This window comes from Polypterus senegalus, chromosome 16 (assembly GCF_016835505.1).
Source record: "Polypterus senegalus isolate Bchr_013 chromosome 16, ASM1683550v1, whole genome shotgun sequence".
NCBI lineage: Eukaryota > Metazoa > Chordata > Cladistia > Polypteriformes > Polypteridae > Polypterus > Polypterus senegalus.
The window spans coordinates 14,834,086-14,855,632 of NC_053169.1; the positions used below are offsets into that span (position 1 = coordinate 14,834,086).

Sequence of the window (21,547 nt, forward strand, 5' to 3'; positions counted from 1 at the left end):
TGGGTGCGGGGTTAGGCTCCAGCAGCCACTGCATCCCTGTTGAGGACTAAGCAGGTTGGAAACGTGGTAGATACTGTAACAAAAAGGCGCTATATCAATACCTGACCCGACACAGACAGACACGGGAGGCACACTTTTAAAACAAACAAAATGTTTTATTACTCTTTGCCTGTGGGCAACACCTTCCCCGTTCCCAGAGGCACATCACAGTCCCAATAAGCACCACCAAACCAATACTTCTTCTTCTTCTCTCTTCCTCTCTTTCTCCTCTACTCCTCTCCGTCAAGCTTTGTCTCCCTCCTCCCGATTCTGACTCCTGCTGGTCCCTTAAATAGTTCACCCAGAAGTTCTCCAGGTGTTTGATTTCCGGCGGCACTTCCAGGTGTGGCAGAAGAACTTCCCATAAGGGCTCAGCACCCCCTGGCAGTGCCTGCAGATCCCAAAAGGGCTGTATCGAACTCCAACTCCCATGAAGCCCTGTGGGAGTCCTAGGCACCGTTACAACCCGGGGGGTTACCATCTAGCGTCCCGAGGGAGGTAACACTCCATCCACACTTGCTCCCTAGGTCCTCCCAGCATGGAGGCTTCCCGGTCGGGGCAGGCTACAATACCAAAGTGTGAAAGATGATATAATGGAGAGACAGAAATGAAACACACTGTGTAAGATAAACACATGCAGATGTGGAGAAATTTGGTGGTCCCCTTACAGCTCATTGAAAAAAGCGCGGTCTGCCTCCTGTCAAGTGACAAAATGAAAAACCATTGTCCCCAGTGTACCTGCATGCCTTTGATATTAGAACATTAGGACACTCTCGATGAGAACAGGCCATTCAGCCCAACAAAGCTCACCAGTCCTGTCCACTTTTTTCTTCCAAAATATGTCATCGAGTCAAGCAAAGCAAGTGTGACAAGAGATCAAGTGGTGCTTCTTGTTCAGAGATCTTCTAAGATGATATGCCCACTTTTGTTGGGACACTCAGAAAAGATCCTACATAACTGGCTTTGAGGGATTTCCCAAACATGCTGTTTTCCTGAATTTGTATCACACTCGTCTCTAGTCATGCAGTCAATCAGTCGTTCAGCCAATTTAAATGGAGAAATGTCATCACTCTGCTGTTTGGCTTCATTGTATGTGCTACACTGAACATGGACCAGAGAACGCCAAGGAGAGAAAGTCGTCTGAGGTGACCAAAAACTAAATGATAGACAAGCATGGTAATCGTGAAGGCTAGAAGACCACCATCTCCAATCAGCTTGATGTTCCGGTGACAACAGTTGCAAATATTAAGAGGTTTAAGGTCCATGGGACTGTAGCCAACCTCCCTGGACGTGGCCCCAGAAAAGATAGTTAGAATAGCAAACAAAAAGCCATGGACAACTTCCAAAGAGACACAAGGTGAACTCCAAGGTTGAAGTCCATCGGTGTCTGATCACACCATATGTCACTTTTTGAGTGTCAGTGGGCTCAACGGAAGAAGACTCAGGAGGACTCCATATAAAAAAGCCAGTCTGGGATTTGCTAAAATGCATATTGACAAGTCAAAGTGCTTCTGGGAGAATGTCAGCTGGACAAATGGGACCAAACTGGAGCTTTTTTTGGGAATTCACATCAGCTCCATGTCCACAGATGACAAGAACTCCATAGCTGCTGTGAAACATGGAGGAGGCTCGCTTATGTTTTGAAGCTGCTTTGCTGTGTCAGGCATGGGGTGCCGTAAGTCTATGCAGGGAACAATGAAATCTCAAGACTATCGAGACATTCTGGAGCGAAACGTCCTGCCCAGTGTCAGTGTGCTCTGTCTTAGTCGTAGTCCATGGATCCTCCAACAGGATAAGGCGTCGAAACGCTCAGCGAAAAGCACCTAGGAATGTCTGAGAACAAACATGGGGCTGTTCTGAAATGGCCTTCTGTGAGCCCTGACTTGAATCTTAAGGAGCATCTGTGGAAAGATCTAAAACATGCAGTCTGGAGAAGACCCCCTTTCAAACCTGATCCAGCTGGAGCAGTTTGCTCAGGATGTGGAGGGGTACACAAATTTGGAAGGGCCTTCACATGTGTCTCTGAAACAGAAATAGATACACGAGAAAAGCATGGTGTGCTAGATATGAAAGACGCTATATAAGTCAGAAAACTAATTAGACACATCCAAATGGTACTTCATCAGTGTGAGGTCAAAGTCTAAGAGGAAGTGCAAAGTGCTCTCTCTCGATGAGAAAATGGAAATCTCAGATCTTTTGCAAAATGGCCAACGTGGGCCGTAAGATCGGTAAAAAATTAATCGAGCATTTACACAAAAAAGCGGAAAGAAGGTGAAATTTGTGGAATTTCTTGCTCTGCTACTGCTATAATGGTGGGCATGTGGAAGAGTTTAAGAGAAGAGGGTGTAGATGTGTGGTGGGATCTAACACAGAAGATCTATCAACAAGAGGAGGAGTACAGGAACAGTTTGATTGCACCCTTTTGTAAGGAGAAGGGCGATAATTCAGGATTGTGGAAACCATAGCAGGATAAATAAAGCTGATGTCACACTCATTAAAAATCTGGGAAAGAGCTACAGAGAGAAGGCTTAGGGAAGAGACCACCATAGGGGAGGAGCACTTTGGTTTTATACCAGAAGAAGGAGCGACTGATGCAGTCTTTGCAATGAGGCAGCTGATAGAGGAGCATCGAGAAAGAATTGCATATGGAGTTTATTGATTTGGAGAAGGCGTATGATGGAGGGCCACATCAAGAGGTCTGGAGGTGCATGAGAGGGAAAGGAGGATCAGAGAAGTGTATGAGGTGAATATTGTCCGGGATGTGTATGACGGAGTGAGGTTACAGATGAGATCTCAGTTAGAGAAGGTCTGCACCAGGGGTCTTCTCATTGATGCGGTGATGGATATGGTGAGTCATGGGATAAAAAACCAATCCCCCTGGTGCAGGCTTTCTGCTGATGACATTGTGTTGTGTAGCACAAGAAAAGAGGAAGTGGAAAGAAAGCTAGAAGAATGAAGAATAACTTTGGTAGATGAGGGGTGGAAGATAAATAGGAAGAAGACAGAATATGTGAGCTTTAATGATGACCAGGATTCAGAAGTTAACCTGCACACATAGCTATTAGAAAGAGTGTAGAAGTTTAAACATCTAGGATCCAAAATGGAGAATTAAGTGCAGAGATAAGCCATAGAGTGCAGTGTGGATGGAAAAGCTGGCAGAAGGTATCAGGAGTATCGTGTGACTGAAGGCAAAGGGTAAAGGTGAGGTTTTTAAGAGAGCGGTACGACCAGCAATGATGTGTGGCGCTAAGACATGAGCAGTAAAGGGAGCACAGCAAAAGAAGAAGTTGGATGTTCCAGAAATGAGAAGGTTTAGATGGAGTTACAGAAAAGGAAAGGATAAGAAATGAGACCATCACAGGTACAACAACAGTGGAAGAGATAACTAAGAAAATACAGGAAAGTGGGGTGAAGTGGATGAGGAGAGACAAGGAATATGTAGGCAAAAGAGTGATGGGAATGGAAGTCCAGGGGAAGAGAGAGTGAGGGAGGCCAAAGCAGAGTTGTAGATGGAGAAAGTAAAAGAAGATCTGAAGAACAAAGGATCTGGCCGGGTTGGAGGTGCAGGACTGAGCGGTATGGAGAAGGTTGATCAGGCACATGGACCTCACGCAGAACTGGTAAAAGATGAATAGGAAGAAGAAGAAGTGCTATTGTAAGTAATGTGTACAGAAGGATGTGTGTAGATCACAGTCAGATACTCCATCGTTGGCATACAACCACTTAGTAACTGCGCCTGAACTTTATCATGTCCAAAATAAGGGACCTGAGCTTTCACAGATTTACATGTCCACATGGGTTCCTGGAACCAATCATCCCTAGATACCAAGACTCGAATGCATACTTCTTAAATGAAGATCAAACCTTAACTTCTCCACACATGTTAAATAAGAAAACAATAGTCCAAGGGGTGTACTTACTTTTTCACATGACTGTATATCGGTTTGCCTCTTCATTAGCAAAGCCTTGTTATAAAATTGCTAAAACAGATTGTTTGAATGTTCTTAAAAAATATTTAACCTGATGGATATTTTATGGTCCTTAATTTCTGGTGATTTGTGTCCCTATTAAATATGAATATATTAACGGTGTTTTGTCAGCAGCTTGTTCCCATGTAAGTCTTGTCATGCAGAACTCTCCCATATGGTGGAAGTCCCTAGACAATAGTCTCTAATGTAATGGCATCGCCATACTTGTTCACTGCACCATTAATTTAATGTGGAATGTTAATTTTTATGAGTAAGTTGTTGATGTCTTCTCTTCTTTCCAGCTGCTGGCTGTCTCTTGAAGGAGGTCTTCTCTATGCCTTTGTTGGACCTGCGGCTGCTGTTGTTTTGGTAAGCCTTTCTTCTCCTATTTACAGCAAAACTTTGGTTGTTGAACACTTTGCTCAAATTAATTCACGTCAAGATTTGGTGGTCCTAACCAACCAAGCACTCCTAACAGATGTGGGTAACCTGATTGGCACAGACCCGTAGTGCTGGCTTTTCAATGGGATGAAGTCAAGCTGCCGGAGCGCATTGTGGCGAGCTGCCATGTATAGCCAGGTTGGTAGTGGGAAGCAATGTTAGAGTGCAGATCTGGAGGATCCAACTTCTAAAGAGGAATGAGGGAGGGTAGAAGATGGATACTTAATCAAGTCCGTGACTGAGAGAAACAGTCAAAAGAACAGGCAGAGGATCACATCTATGAAACAAGTTAGACGATTTATGCATGGCGTAACAGTCCCGAGCGTACGGCCACTTTGTTAACTGATATGAACGTTGGAGCATCTCACATTTCTCATTTGAGAGACAGTTATCACATTTAAAATTTATTTTGGTGTCAATAAGTCATTCAAAAATAATCGTGATAATAGAATGCAATTCCGTGTGTTAGTGGACTCCATTAAAGAGGGGCTGTTTAACAGAACTTTACAATGGAGTTAAAATGGAGCACAAAGCGGCTTGTGGTGGCTCGATGGCTTTCATACACAGCAGATTCCAATTCAAGTGATGTGACAATGACACTGCCTGATGTGTGTTAGTGGTGAAAGGTCTGTGACTAACTGTTATTTAATTTTATTAAATACTAGCAACTGGGAGCCCGATTGAATTGGGCTACAAATTCTACATTTGTGACATCCATACTTTCTCTGCAACGAAATATTTGTTTTTTAAGTCCTTGAAATGATTTTGTTATCATGGCACTGATTTGTGCTTAAAATAGACCGATGTAATGAAGAGCTTCCTGTTTAAACGGCGCTGCGAGGACGTGAACTCAGCTCTTCGGCGCAGCTCATTTGATTTTTTTCCGCCAAACAAATTTTCAAAACAAACTGTATTTTACGACTCTAATCAGAGTCGGAGTAATAATTATGCTGCCGTGTTCATTTTAGATCTGAGATCGGCTAAAATTTAAACAATGGCCGTTGTTAATACCCAGCCGTCATTACTCAGTTTGCCAATAGATGTCAGAAGGACGGATGCCAAAACCGAACTGCCCAAAGATAGATTTCAACGGACCAAGCAAATGGCGATACGTTCTAAATTACTTACGGTTCCGGAGCTGTCGAAGGGTTTAAGTCAGTCGACGATGCTAGTCCTGGAAAGTACGACCCACCAAAGCAACGTTCCAAAAACCAACCGAACTTACTGTTATCTGCTCGAACCAACACCGACTTACTATACTCGGCCGTCCAGCGGCGTCACTGAAGCATTCGAACATCCTTAGCCAGTCATGCAATACTGCGTCCGCGTTTGCCACGTTATGTTCTAACTACAGAGGCAGAGTCCCATTGTATGGTTCTAACTTGTATTGAGTCGAGGTATTGACGCAAACACCATACATACGGATAGTATCAAATTATATACAGTGGACCCTTGACTTACGAACTCAATTCGTTCACGAGGGCTGGTTGTAACTCAAGTTGGTTGTAAGTCAAGACTATTTTTCCCATAAGAAATAATGGAAATACCCATAATGCGCTCCGAACCTCCCACAGCAACACTTACTTAACCTTTTCATAATAAAAAAGGGTTGTGTAATGTGCATAATTTACCAAAACACCAATAATTTTTCTAACCAAAAAGTTATAAAAAGTGCCAAGCCTACCAGAAACAACAATTTCATACTGTACTCACCATTTAATTTGACATCTTTGGGCTGCAGGAAGGGAGGAGGAGGAGGAGGAGAAAGAAACGGAAGGTGGTTATTGTATAGAAGGAGCCTCCTTATTTAAATCTTTTCTTTGTAAAATTGTCGAGATGGTGGATTACGACATGCTGTACATATTAGCGAAATCGGTCACACGAACACCACTCTCATATTTCCGTACAATTTCCTTCTTCGTTTCGATTGCGATCGCTGTTTCTCAAGTTAATAATGACAGTAGTCGAGCACTCTGTTCAAAGCTGGTCGTGTTGTGAACTGCTGTAATAATACACTCCAAAGCAAGCCGGTGCTGACTCAGCCTGATGACATCATCATGTGCCGCACCAGCCTACTAGCTAACATCCCTTAACGATCGCTTTCTTTACCTTCGTTACCTTCTCTTCCTTCCTTGGCAATTATGCGTCTTGCTTGCCATAGTCTTAGTGAATTATATATACAGATAAATCACTGCACTGACCGAAATTACGTCCACAAACACATGTATCTGGGCTCCGACTGACGCTTATGAACGCTCTCGGCTGGCTGTTTGCAATCGCACAAGCGGATACACGTGACCGCATTCGGGTCGTAACGCCAGATGTTGGTCGTAAATCAAAACAAAAATTTTGGTCGTTAATCAAGTTGTTCGCATGTCAGTCCGGTCGTATATCAAGGGTCGACTGAAAAAGGATAACATTTTTAAAAGTACAGTAACTTCCCGCTATCTACGGAATTCATTTCTGCAGGTTGGCTGTTATAAAAGTTGAACCCATTTCGTGACACCCATTGTCTAATTTCCCCTTTTTGTGCAAAAGTCTCTCACTGTGGGCCACGGGATAGGTCTCGTGTGGAGATCAGGAAGGTTGCTAGTGGCTTACGCCAACTCAGACATTTTGTTTTTTTGGTGTGGCTGGTTCCGTTCTGCGGCTGTCCTTGCGTGGCAGTGGCCGTGTTGTTTCGAGCTGTGTCGTGTTGGAGTGCCAAGACATGAGCAGTGGATTTGTTTTTTTTTTGTTTCTTTCCGTATTCTCGTTCAAAATAATGAGCTGTCTAGACAGAAGTAAGCGATTATCTGTAAATGCTCAAGCACATCTGACTGTACGGTGTGCTCAAGCAGTCCCATCATCTGTTCTTTTATTAGTGGCCTGCCACAAGGAGTGCACAGGGCAGGCCACGTGGGCAAAAATGACTGGCACCGGGAGATGAAACAGACGTCTGTTAAATTGTAAAGTCAATATTCAGAAAGGATCTAAAGCAGAATGTCATTCAATCATCAGAATCTAAAGTGAAAGCAAAAATCAATGCCCTTAATCAGAAACATTAAAGGATTTTTTGCACATCGTCTTTGAATGTTTTATCCACAGTCGTCGGTACTGCAGGGCACATGGTGCTTGCTTTCAAACCTTTGCATTGGTGATTCATACGGCACGATTTCTGGGAAACTGGCATCGCAGAAGAAAGCTTTGACATCTCTCAAAAACTTTTGGACGGTTCAGAAAGTGTTCCGACTACTGCAATTTCTGCACACTTTATTGTGTTGTAGATCTAATGTGAAATGGATAAATTTGCCATTTTTACCCATCAGTTAATACTCGATAACCCGTAATGGCAAAGTGCTTTCAGAATGGTCTGCAAATGTTTTAATATTTTAAACTGAAATCTGTCAGTTCTATAACTATTCAGACACTTTGTTGTAACACTCTAAATTGTGCTCTGGTGCATCCTCTTTCATTCTCCTTGAGATCTGTCTAGAACTTGCTTAGAGTCCACGTGTGAGAAATTGAATTGACTATACAGCATTTAGGAAGGCACACACCTGTTGTAAAGAATTCACACTGCATGTCGGGACGAAAACCAAGCCATGAAGTCCGAAGAACTCTCTGGAGAGCTCCGCAGTCAAATTGTGGTGAGGCATAGATCAGGGCAAGGAGATCAAACCAATTCTAAAGCTTTGCAGTGTCCCCAGGAGCACCGTGGCCACAGGAATTGTGACGTAGAAGACATTAGGAATCATCCAAACTCCTTCTAGAGTTGACCATTTCCCCAGACTAAGTAACTTGGGCAAGAAGGGCTTTGGTCACAAGGTTGAACAAGAATTCAGTGGTCAGTCCAGCAGAGCTTGAAAAGTCATCTGCTGAATCAGTTGTACTGCGTTCAGAGCAGTACACACATGTGTGAAGAATTCAGACTGCACATCAGGACAAAAACCAAGCCATGAAAGCCAAAGAACTCTCTGGAGAGCTCCACAATCAAATTGTGGTGAGGCATAGATCAGGGCAAGGAGATCAAACCAATTCTAAAGCTTTGCAGTGTCCCCAGGAGCACAGGGACCACAAGAATTGTGACGTGGAGGACGCTAGGAATCACCAGGAATCCTTCTAGTGTTGATCATTTGGTCAAAGTGAGTAATTTGGACAAGATGGGCCTTGGTCACAGAGTTGGGCAAGAAGGGCTTTGGTCACAAGGTTGACCAAGAATTCAGTGGTCAGTCCAGCAGAGCTTGAGAAGTCATCTGCTGAATCGAGTTTACAGTATTTAGAAAGGTACACACATGGGTGAAGAATTCATACAGCATGTTAGGAGAAAAACCAAGCCATGAAGGCCAAAGAATTTTCTGGGGACCTCCACAATCAAATTGTAGTGAGGCATAGATAGGGTCAAGGAGATCAAACCATTTCTAAAGCTTTGCATTGAACCCAGGAGCACAGTGGCCACAGGAATTGCGATGTGGAAGACATTAGGAATCACCAGGACTTTTTCTAGAGTTGACCATTTGGTCAAATTGAGTAATTTGGACAAGATGGGCCTTGGTCTCAGAGTTGACCATGAAGTCAGTGGTCAGTCCAGCAGAGCTTCAGAAGTCATCTGCTGAATTGATTGTACAGCGTTCAGAGCGGTACACACAAATGTAAAGACTTCATACAGCATGTCAGGAGAAAAACAAAGCCAAAGAACTCACTGGAGAAAACCATAATCAAATTATGATGAGCCAAAGATCAAAGCAAAGGGGATTAAACTTTTTCTAAAGCTTTGAGTGATCCTAGGAGCATAGTGGCCACAAGAATTGTGAAGTACAAGAAGTTTGGAATTTCCACAACCCTTCATAGAGTTGGCCATTTGGCCAAACTGAGTAACTAGTCAAGAAGGGCCTTGGTCTGGTTGGAGAGCAAGAACTCAACGGTCAGTCCAGCAGAGGTTCAGAAGTCCTCTGCTGAGATGGGAAGGACCTGTCGGAACGATAATCACATCTCAGCAGCACTCCAACAAATCAGGTGTTTATGGTAGACAGCCTAGAGAGATGAAACATCACAGTAAAAGAGGCACTTAATGGACTCTGAGAGCATGAAGAAAAAGAAACTCCTTTATATAAAACAAATTCAAAGTTTAATGACCAGTGCCAGTTTCCATAAAGGGTAAGGCTTGTAACTTCCTCAAGGAAGGAGCTCTGTGTTCCTGTACTGTCTGGTCCATTAATGAATGTCCTCCTCTCTTGGTTGGTGGGTTCATATATTTTGGAACCTGGAAGAGTTAGGACTTAAGGGAAAAGGATGGAAAATGACCTCAGTCGGTTTCCAAGGATTCTTCAGGACTGCGAAGGTGTGACAGTATTAGTGACTGCCCTGACCATACAGCACGTCTTGTCAGAGCCCTGAAAGTGCCCTATAAGTACTCATGTCTGACAATATTTATTTATTTATTTATTTACTAGGGGGCTTTGGCTTGCCAACCCCCAGCCTGCGCTACACGCCAGCCACTTTGTGTCTCTGCCGCTTGCGTATGTGGATTTTACTTTCACCAAACAACAAATCTTCTAATTCTTGTGGATACGCCTCTTCATTGGGAAGAAACAGTACCTTTCCCTGACGGCAACACAAATTAGATGATCTGCAAGTCTCCAAGTTAAAGTTTAAATTCAAACAATATATTTTATCTCTATTCGCTGTTCCGTTATTTCCCCATGTAATAATTTCCATCTGTTTGCGCTAATGCGATCTTTACTATCATTTTTTTGAGACTTTCGAATTTTAGTACTTTCATTATCTCTAAACTGCTCTGCATGTGTATTGCACCAATGTTTTTGAACCTCTTTATGACATTCTACTTTGTCATCTAATCTTTATATTTTATTTCCGGCCCCAGGCGTGGTTAAATCTCTTGGCACAAAGTCTTGTTTCGCGGGACTTGAAAGTATCTCTCAGAAAAAGTCTCATTTCCTCCCAGGCTAAAAACTCTCATCTCGTCTCAGGATTTTTTTTAATATATTAGAGAGATTGATTGATTGATTGATTGATTTGGAATGTATTCTGATGTACTTAAAATATCAGGTTCTCCGGAGCAAATCTGAAGACCTGATAACTCAAAAAATAAATTAATCAGTGTAACTAAAATTTGGGTAGTCTGTTGATGAGGAGCAACATTGCTCCAGTAGATTTTGCTGTGCATAGATAATTATTTGTAATGCAGAAATACAGTTACTCTAAAAAGTATTTTATTCTTATACAAGTTTGAATCCCAGGGGATTTAATTTGGCTTTTTTGACATTGATCAATAGAAAAAATATCCTTTAATGAATAGAGATTTCTGCAAAGTGGAATTAATGAATTACAAATCTAAAACTCACCATCACTGATTGAATAAGTATTCACCCTTTTTATTATGACGCCCTCTAAGTCATCTCTGCTGCAGCCATTTGGGTTTAGAAGTCCCAAGATGAGTTCAGTGGTGGTCACCTGTCTGGGGTTATAGTTGATTGTCATCTAAATGCACCTGAATGTGGAAGGGCATACTTGTGGTGAGTCAGTATGGTGGACACAATGAAGACCTAAGAACACACATACTGAGAAGAGAAATAGAATAGAGAAGGGTTATAAATATTGCATTACTTCTCTTTCTGTACAGATGACTAACAAGCAGAGTTATGTAGTATTCTCAGCTAATCAGCAGCTCTAGTCAGGGTATGCCAGACTAAAGTCGTGGGTGTTCAGCTGGGATTTAAAAGCTGAGGCTGAAGGAGTATCTCTTATATTAGCAGGCAGATCATTCCACAACAATTGAGTATTTGTGGCTGGACTTCACAAATTCTGTTCATTCATGATCACCATGATACCTGACAGAGCAAAGAAGAAAGGAGTGCTGCCTGGCAATAGAGCCGTGGCACCAAGTGCCACTTCTGGATACTGAGAAGAGAAACATAATAGAGGATGGTCAGTTACGGTTTATAAACAGTATATTCTATTTCTGTATAAATGATTAACAAACAGAAATGCAGTATGCAAGGCTAATCAGCAGCTTTAGGCAGGGTATGCCAGACTAAACTCATGAGTCTTAAGCTGGGCATCTCTTATATTATTAGGCAGATCATTCCACAGCAATTGAGAATTTGGGGCTAGACTTCAAAAACGCTGTTCATTCATGATCACCATGACACTTGACAGAGCAAACGAGAAAGGAGTGCAGCCTGGCATTAGAGCTGTGGCACCCAGTGCCACTTCCAGATACTCAGAAGAGAAGCAGAACTGAGGAGGATCAGTTATGGTTTATAAATATTGTATTACTTCTATTTTTGTAAAAATGATTAACAAACAGAAATGCAGGATGCAAGGCTAATCAGCAGCTCTTGGCAGGGTATGCCAGACTAAAATCATGGGTGTTCAGCTGGGATTTAAAAGCTGAGACTGAAGGAGTATCTCTTATGTTAGCAGGCAGATCATTCCACAACAATTTAGTATTTGTGGCTGGACTTCACAAAGTCTGTTCATTTACGATCACCATGATACCTGACAGAGCAAAGAAGAAAGGAGTGAAGCCTGGCAATAGAGCCAAGTGCCACTTCCAGATACTGAGAAGAGAAACATAATAGAGGAGGGTCAGTTATGGTTTATAAATATTATATTCTATTTCTGTATAAATGATTAACAAACAGAAATGCAGTATGCAAGGCCACTCAGCAGCTCTAGGCAGGGTATGCCAGACTAAAATCGTGAGTCTTCAGCTGGGCATCTCTTATATTAGTAGACAGATCATTCCACAGCAATTGAGAATTTGTGGCTGGACTTCACAAAGTCTGTTCATTCACGATCACCATGACACCTGACAGAGCAATGGAGAAAAGAGAGCAATCTGGCAATACAGCCCTTGCGCCAAGTGTCACATCCACATACTGAGAAGAGAAACAGAGTTGAGGAGGGTCAGTTATGGTTTATAAATTTTGTATTATTTTTATTTCTGCAAAAATGACTATCCATCCATCCATTGTCTAACCCGCTGACTCCGAATACAGGGTCACGGGGGTCTGCTGGAGCCAATCCCAGCCAACACAGGGCACAAGGCAGGAACCAATCCTGGGCAGGGTGCCAACCCACCGCAGGACACACACAAACACACCCACACACCAAGGCCAATAATAAGAATCGCCAATCCACCTAACCTGCATGTCTTTGGATTGTGGGAGGAAACCGGAGCGCCCAGAGGAAACCCACGCAGACACGGGGAGGACATGCAAACTCCACGCAGGGTGGACCCGGGAAGCAAACCCGGGTCTCCTAACTGCGAGGCAGCAGCGCTACCACTGCGCCACTGCGCCGCCTGCAAAAATGACTAACAAACAGAAATGCAGTATGCATGGCCACTCAGCAGCTCTAGGCAGGGTATGCCAGACTAAAATCTTAAGTCTTAGGCTGGGCATCTTTTATATTAGCAGGCAGATCATTCCACAGCAATTGAGAATTAGTGGCTGGACTTCACAAAGACCGTTCATTCACGATCACCATGACACCTGACAGAGCACTAACAAAGAAGAATAGAGGGAAAATGGCAGGGCATAAATGTACAAAGCTGACAGAGAAAGAGATAGGCCACACAGACTCAAGGCTGTCATGAATGCCATCTGCTAAATACGGACTTGAAGGGTGGTGAATACTTACACCAGGACCGAGTATTTTGTGTTTTATATTTGTAATTAACTTAGAACACTTTGCAGAGATCTGTTTTCTCTTTGACTTTAAGGATTCAATACTGTAGAACAATAAAATGAGAAAATGTCCAGGGGTTAAATACTGCATATATAGGGAAAGTATTGTGACGGAGCAAAAATTCTGACTTTGAGATATCACTGGATTGACACTTTTTAGACACAAGTTAAAGTGGTGTGTGTGTCTGAAACAGGTGGCGAGTCTGAAGACACGATAACTCCAAATGAATTGCTCGATCCGACTGAAAGTTATTATTAGAACTGTAATATTCCAGAAGCTTAATGATTTGGGGCAAAATTGTTCCAGCAGATTTTCCTCTACAGTGATAATGAGCTTGTATTTTTTTTTTTGCACACATTAGCCTGCAATGTCTTACTGCCAAAAATCATAGCTTTATCTCCAGAAAATCAGGTGCTGTCACGTTAGATTTCTAAATGATTATTGATATAATAAAAGAGGACATTTTTTAACCATACATTATTTTGTTTTACATTTGCCAGATATGAGGACAACACTGAGGAGATTTTAATTGACAGTCATTTGATACAAAGGCTGGTCACCATTTGATGTAGGCTTTGCTAAATGACCCGTGGAAAATTCATTATATCTGTCAAGTCGAGATGATGCGTCTCATTTTCCAAAGTAATATTTAAAACTCGGCAGCATGGCAAAATTTTTTTTTGATAGAAAAACGATAAATGTTTTTTCAATGGCAGAGGTGAGGTTGGTCTGTTTATAGGTTTTATAAATTCTTTATTGTGACCAATTAAGGGACAAGGTAAGCCCACTTTTTTCCAGGGTGGCTACAGGCTAATAGATTATAGTTCCAAAGCCTGAACAGGGTGTGAGTCCATCACGGGACACTCAGGGGTCAATGCAGAGTCCTCAATTAGCGTAATTCGTATGTCTTTTGAAATGTGGAAGGAAAATAAACTCAGACATGGAGAGAACTTGCAGGATCCCCACATACAATGTCCAGTTGTGCTATTCAAACCCAAGGTGTTGTATCTTTCAGGCATCAGGCATGCCAGCCTGGTCACTGAGCCAGTTCTTAATACCACGTCTCTGATGCTGAGGAGGGTTTCCTTTTGCTCTCATCACAGCCTCAGTTCTTCATGCCAAGGTGCTGAAAGCATTCCTTTGAGATTCTGGTCTGTGCTGAATGTTGAATGTTTGTGTTAGTGTGTCATGTGCAGTTAAGGTCTTATGTTGAATGTTTGTGTTCTACCTTATTTCTTCTTATCCTTTTGTAATTATATTTATTTATATTTTGACACCACAGGGACTGCACCTATTTCCGTTATAATTGTTACAATGACAATAAAGATATTCTGATATTCTGATTCTGGTCTGTGTTGACATGACTGAATCCCATAGGTTCTGCTGTGGCACACAAGCGATGATTGATTGGCAGTGATATTCTCAAAGTGTGCCAAGAAAACATCGGCCCACAGCACTACAGCACCACCACCCTCCTGGACTGTTGACACAAGGCGGGCTGGGTACATGGATTCAACCTGTTGGCACCACATTCTGACCCTCAGTAGATATTGACGTTTATCAGACCAGACATATTTTTCCAGTCCTCAGTTGGCCAGTTTAGTTGGTCTGTGGCCACTGCAGCTTCCACTTTGTTTTTGACTGGCAGGACTAGAACCCAATGTGGTCTTCCACTGTTGTATCTATTTTTCTTTGTGTTTGTTGTTACTTTTGTTCATTGGACATGTCAGCCCCTAACATCACATTGTTTTTGTGCTTCAGGTTGCCTTTGTTTATTAGCCATACTAGCACTTACATCTAATTTTCTTTGTGGCTGTTGCTGCCTTTGTTCATTGGATATGCAAGCCCTTTCATTGCTTTTCCTTTGTGCTTTTTGTTGCCTTTGTTCATCAGATATGCAAGCCCTTACATCTAATTTTCTTTGTGGCTGTCGTTGCCTTTGTTCATTGGACACGCTAGCCATTACATCACTTTTCTGTTGTGCTTCTTGTTGCCTCATTCATCAGAAATGCAAGCCCTTGCACCCTTTTTCTTTGTGCTTCTTGTTGCCTTCGTTCATTGGCCGGGCTACTCCCTTTCATACAATTTCCTTTGTGGCTGTTGTTGCCTTTGTTCGTCAGATATGCAGTACTTAAATCACTTTTTCTTTTTGCATCTTTTTGCTTTTGGACACGCTACCCATTACATCACTTTTCCATTGTGCTTCTTGTTGCCTTTGTTCATTGGCCATGCTAGTCGTTACATCTTGTTTGTTTGCTTGTTGTTACTTTTGTTTATCTGACATGCTACCCCTTACATCACTTTTTCTTTCTGCATCTTGTTGCCTTTGTTCATAGGCTAGGCTACTCCATCCATCCGTTATCCAACCTGCTATAACCTAACTACAGGGTCTGCAGAAGGCAATCCCAGCCAACACAGGGCACAAGGCAGGAAACAAACCCCGGGCAGGGTGCCAGCTCACTGCAGGGCACACACACACACACACAAACCAAGCACACACTAGGCACAATTAACCCTAACCTGCATGTCTTTGGACTGTGGGAGGAAACCCACGCAGACACTGGGAGAACATGCAAACTCCACACAGGGAGGATCCAGGAAGCAAACCCAGGTCTCCTAACTGTGAGGCAACAGCCAGGCTACTCCCTTTCATCCAATTTTCTTTGTGGCTGTTGTTAGCTTTGTTTGTCGGATATACAAGTCCTTTCATCGCTTTTCATTTGTGCTTCTTGTTGCCTTTGTTCATTGGCCATGCTACCCATTCCTTCCTTGTTTTTTGTGCTTGTTGTTACTTTTATTCATCGGACACGCTACTCCTTACACCACGTTTTCTTTGTGCTTCTTGTTGCCTTGTTCATCGGACACCCTAGCCCTTGCACCCCTCTTACTTTGTTGTCGTATGTATAGGAGATCAGAAAAAAAAGTGCCTTTTTGCTGCTAACGGTGTCCTCGGGTGATGATTTACTATATTACACCTGGTCCGGGACAGACGGCCGATACCGGACTCTGGACGTTTTGTGGTTTTATATATATATATATATATTGTGAAATGAAGCCACTCGACACACGTATAAAAGGTTTGGGGCAGCCACCCATATAATATTCCTAGCTGCAAAGGAGTCTTTTAAGTTTAAGCAATGATGTTGTCAGTACGGAGTCCAAAATAGAACTGATCAAGGCTTGAAAAGATGCCGGTTTTAAATGGTCAAACAGGAAGTGACATGTTAACAGGAAGTGATGTAGGTTGACCGGAAGTGATGTCTCTCTGACATCAGTCTGGGAACCGGGACCGGAAGTGACAATCTTCTGGGCGCCGGAACTGGAAGTGATATTTTCCTGGACGCCAGAACTGGAAGTGACGTTCTTCTGAGCGCCGGAACTGGAAGTGATGTTCCTGATTCAGATAGGCTTTCCTGCGGCTGGTCTGCAGAGATAGCAAGAGAAGGTTTATTGCACCCCGCCCTCCCCTGGCCTGGCATGGAATTACCATTACTTGGTCCACACAACGTCCTCCTATTCACACGTGTGTGACAATATATATATATGGAGAGAGAGAGAGAGATACCTGGTGTGGAATAAGCGCTTGGTTGGCACCGACCCAACACAGACTGACAACGGAGGCAAAGATTTATTTTCTTCCACTGGGGGGGTCACGTCTTCCCCGTGTCCTTCAGCTACAGCACAGTCCCAAAAGGCACAACCCAAAGAAAAACACCCACAGAAATCACTCTCTTCTTCCTCCACTCCTCCTTCTCCTGACTCTGGTGCCTCGAGTGGTGGCTGCCAGCTCTTCTTATAGCCCACCCGGAAGTGCTTCAGGTGGTAATTTAACCTAATTCAGGCTGCACTTCCGGGTGTGGCTGCATTCCATCCCACAGGGGCTCGTTAAGCCGTGCAGCTCCTCCCGGTGGTGGCCACGGAGCCCAACAGGTCTGAGCCCCGAAGTCCCATGCCTGTGGCCCCGATGTAACCCAGGAGGTCTGCCACCACACGTTCTGGAGGATGTAGCGTGCATCCCATGGCTCCTCCTCCAGACCCAGTGTCAAAGGGACGTCCCGGCTGTCCGCCACACTGGACAATGCTAGGTGGTTTGGCTGGTATACTGTAAATGTCTGGTTATTGTTATACATTATTGCTGTGTAGAGAATCATGAAGGAAAAGAACGTAACAGAGGTACTTCAAAAGGTGAGGACATTAAAATGAGAAATCCGATGTGTAAATTAAGATGATCAATCTGATACAAAGGGCTTTGCGTGTGTTTATGAGGGCCTGTCAGGCTGATTCAGGATAGGTTATGGGCCATCACTACCCTGTAACAGGCTGGAGAGGGCTGAGAAGATGTCCTGATGGACAGACGGATGGATGGATGGATGGATATGAAGTGATGTCTGGGCCTGGCCATATTTCTTCTTATTGTCCTCCTTCTGTATAAGCTGCAAATGAGAAGCAGATACAAATGGAGCAGCAGCCTCCCTTCCTATTAATAGGCACATTTGTGTGATGTTAAACAGGAGTGACAAGAACGAAGAGAAGCAAAACAAGCTTGAGCTTAGGCAAAAAAAAAAAAAATAAATAACAATAAGCCACTGTGCAAAAAACATCTGCGTGCAGAAATTCAGCCATCCAGCTGGAGAAATAAGAGTTCCCCGTGGGGACCGTCAGGGCCTTTTTTTTCTCTCTCTCTCTCTCTTTTGAGCCGTACGGGTCACGGCCACCAGCGTGGCCACTAATCCACTTTAGAATTAGCAAGATGGAAAGCGGTGGAGGCAGCGTAATCGCCTGGATGAAATTGCAGCCATGTCTGCAGCGCTGCCTCAGGTATTCCGTCAAGATGCAGTCCCAGCAGCCATTGCTTTGAAATGAACATTAGTGGGTTGGCAATCCAGCTGCTGCATCTTTTACTTCATCAACACCTTAAGCACAAAGTGAAGATGGCTGTGACATGACAGTTGCGTTCATAATCTGAAGGTGACTTAACGTGCTGTGACATTCATTTTATCTGTAAAGGCCATCTGTATTGTTGGAGATTGGGTGTGTCTGAGTCAACCGCAAGTGCCTCCAAGTGACAAGAACGGCTGATTTCACTGCTAGTAAGTCATGCAAGTATTATCTATAAAATGACTGACGGACAAGTAATGCTTGCCATTTTACAGACAATCTAAGACAAAAAGCATACTTTACATATGGGTCAGTCTCAAAGCTCTAAAACCCTGAATGATCCAACCTTACCAAAAGTTCATTTAATTGTGAAATAAAATTTGAGAAAGCCTTATTGATGTGTTTCATTTAATGGTTGGAAAGTGCAGTCATAGGATTTGGCCTCCAAGTAAAATGTCATTTTGGGCAACAATCGACCGCATATACATGTGTGGTACTGTAAGGGTAGAGCAGAGTTCACAGATCCTGACTGGAGAATGGGATGTAGCGGACGTAGCCGGGCACAGTGATGGCAACAGCTTCTCGCACGCAACCCGCGCATCTCACGTCTCTCGTATACAAAGAGACAAGCTGGAAAGCAGCAGCGTGATAGCATGGAGGACACTGCAGCCGTGTCTGAAGTAGCGTCCCAGGTTACTCCTCAGGGTGCTGGCCAGGCAGCCACCATTGTTGTTTATGACTGAATCTGCCAGTGCCATACTGTACCTTTCATTGTCATTTTACTGTGAACGGTGCATGCTGTGATTTGTAGGCCTCAGCACTCAATCTCGTGTATTGCACGTATCTTATTTCTGTGTATTTAGTCAAAACAGCTATACGAGAATATCCCACGTACAGTAGCTTTGCTCAGTGCTGTATATAATAATATGGTGTTCACACAACGTCCAAATCGCATAACGTCCTCATTCACAGCGCGTATTGTGAACGATATGCAGCACATACCTGCACGACTTGAAGAAGGTGAACACTTAACACCATCAATTCTTTTCTGTTTTAAATTTGTAATTAACTTAGGACGCTTTACAGAGATCTGTTTTCAGGTTGTCATTGAAGAGGTTTTTTTTTTTTTCTGTTCTTCAATGTCAAAAGAGCCAAATTAAATGCGTTGTGATTCATCACATCCCAACCTCCCTTCCACTTTCCCTCGTGAGGATCTCAGTGCACTGTAATTTAATATTATATAATAATAAAACGTGAAAACTTCTGAGGGGGTGAATACTTTATACAGGCACTGTAGAGAAATGGAGTATGTTTAATGTTTTTAGAGTCTGCTGTGTTATTAAAGAAAAAAAAGTGAGCCTGGGAATTGTGGAAATAATCCTGTGGGATAGATAGATAGATAGATAGATAGATAGATAGATAGATAGATAGATAGATAGATAGATAGATAGATAGATATGAAAGGCACTATATAGTAGATGGATTGAAAATAATGGTACTATATAATAGATAGATGCTTATATAGATAGATATGAAAGACACCATATAAAGATATAGATATGAAAGGCACTATTTGATTGATAGATAGATAGATAGATAGATAGATAGATAGATAGATAGATAGATAGATAGATAGAGAGTCCCATCTGGGATGCCATTGTGGAATATGGCCCAGACACAAACAGGCAGAAATGCTTTAAACACCACACATAAAATATAAAAAATTGCACACACAACCCCAAAACACCCCCAAAGTCCAGGCCTCACAATGCCTCTCTCTCCTCTTCAGGCTGCCTCCATTCCTGTCCTCCAAGACTTTGTCCTTCTTCCACCCGACTCCAGCCATCGAATGGAGGAAGGCAGCCCCTTTTATCCCCACCCTGATCTGCTCCAGGTGCCTCCTGATAATCTTCTGCTGGCACTCCCCAGTGTTGCGGAAGTACCGGCTGCACACCCGGAAGAACTTTGGGTGTCCCTGGTCTTCTTACCCTCAGCACTTCTGGGTGTGGTGGAAGTGCTGAGGGCCAGGCCTCATCAGGCAATCGGGCACCCCCTGGCAGTAACCACGAGCCCCTGTAGGGTTGAACTTCTAAGCTCTGTTCCCGTGGTCCCCAAAGACGCCAGCGCGGTCGCCCCCACGTGGTCTGGAGGAGGTGTAAGCCCTTCTTCGGTCCTCCTGGGCGTCCCGGCTGGGTACCACCCCCAGCCACTCGCCACAATAGATAGATAGATAGATAGAGATAGATGTAAATTCACTATATAATGCATAGATAGATAGATAGATAGATAGATAGATAGATAGATAGATAGATAGATAGATAGATAGAAATGAAAAGCACTGTATAAAGACAGACAGATAGATATGAAAGGCACTATATAATAGACATACGTAATATAAACCGATAGATATAGAAGGTAGCATACGATAGATAGATAGGCAATATATGATAGATAGCACTTTGTGAGCGGAGGGAAAGAATTTTTTTACAGAAGCTCAGTAAATAAATGAATTGAAAATTACAAAGAGACCGCCCGTATATTTCAGCGGAGCAGCGATTACGGTGCAGGAATTGTTGTTCTTCAGAGGTCTGGCTGATGTGTGGCCCCACAGATTATATTTCAGACAAACGCTCTTGCGACTTGTCAGAGAAGAACACTCAGTCCCATTTCAACACCTAAGTGAGTCTGTCGTTGGATTTTGACAGATTTCATCAAAACGCAGACTGTCTGACATTTCTTTTATATTCGTGTCCATGGGCTTGATTTTTTTTTCCTTTTTTCCAGGCTGCAGCTGACATTATGAGCCTTCATCCTTATTTAGTAATTTTATCAGCCAAGTGCAAATTTCTTCTGCTGGAACTCATCATTTGTACATTCTCCTTTTGTATTGTGTGTGAAATATGAAGAAGAGACAGTGACAATTTAATTTAGTTATCCATTAACAGTCTGCATGTTTTAAAGACATTATAAGCCATTTTACAATACTTTAATATAAGCCAGAGTAAAATGACAGGAAGTTATTTCAAGGCCCCTGGTTCTTATAATAATTTATTATTTTGAATAGGACAGTTAATAAAATGTTTACAGAGTGTTAATTGTAATGGATACCTAAAGTTCAGTGTGATTGAAGAAGCACAGGGTGACACTGACAATTTAAAGTACGTATCTGACTCTGACTAGAAATTCATACACACTGTGGATGTGTTCCTGCTTTCCCTAGAAGGACCGTTCATTTTAGCTACATTAGAATTTAGACTGTGCGGCTGTGCCAGGCTCGCCCTTTTTATTGGCTTCCAGCTCAGAGCATCACAGAGCCAGACATATAAAACAAACCTCTGGAGACAACCTGGAGTGAATCTGTCTTCAAAGTGGGCGGGAACAATTAGGCGGTTCACTCAGTTTGAAATTTCTAAACCAATCCAATGGGTCATGAAGGCGGAGCTCAGCGAGGTGGCGGAAATTTAAACAGCAAAGAGTAGCTGTGTGCTTATTAGCCCGGTCTGAGTCAACAAGCCTGTGGATATGAC

At 43.0% G+C, this 21,547-nt stretch overlaps 1 protein-coding gene across 1 annotated transcript in view; it reads left to right on the forward strand.

The window, feature by feature from the left end:
* adgrb3 (adhesion G protein-coupled receptor B3) overlaps positions 1–21,547 on the forward strand; it is an 868,080-nt gene that overhangs the window by 774,914 nt on the left and 71,619 nt on the right. The window contains exon 22 of the mRNA XM_039737721.1: positions 4,310–4,376. Within this exon, the coding sequence (XP_039593655.1) occupies positions 4,310–4,376 (67 nt within the window). The remainder of the gene's footprint in view (positions 1–4,309; positions 4,377–21,547) is intronic.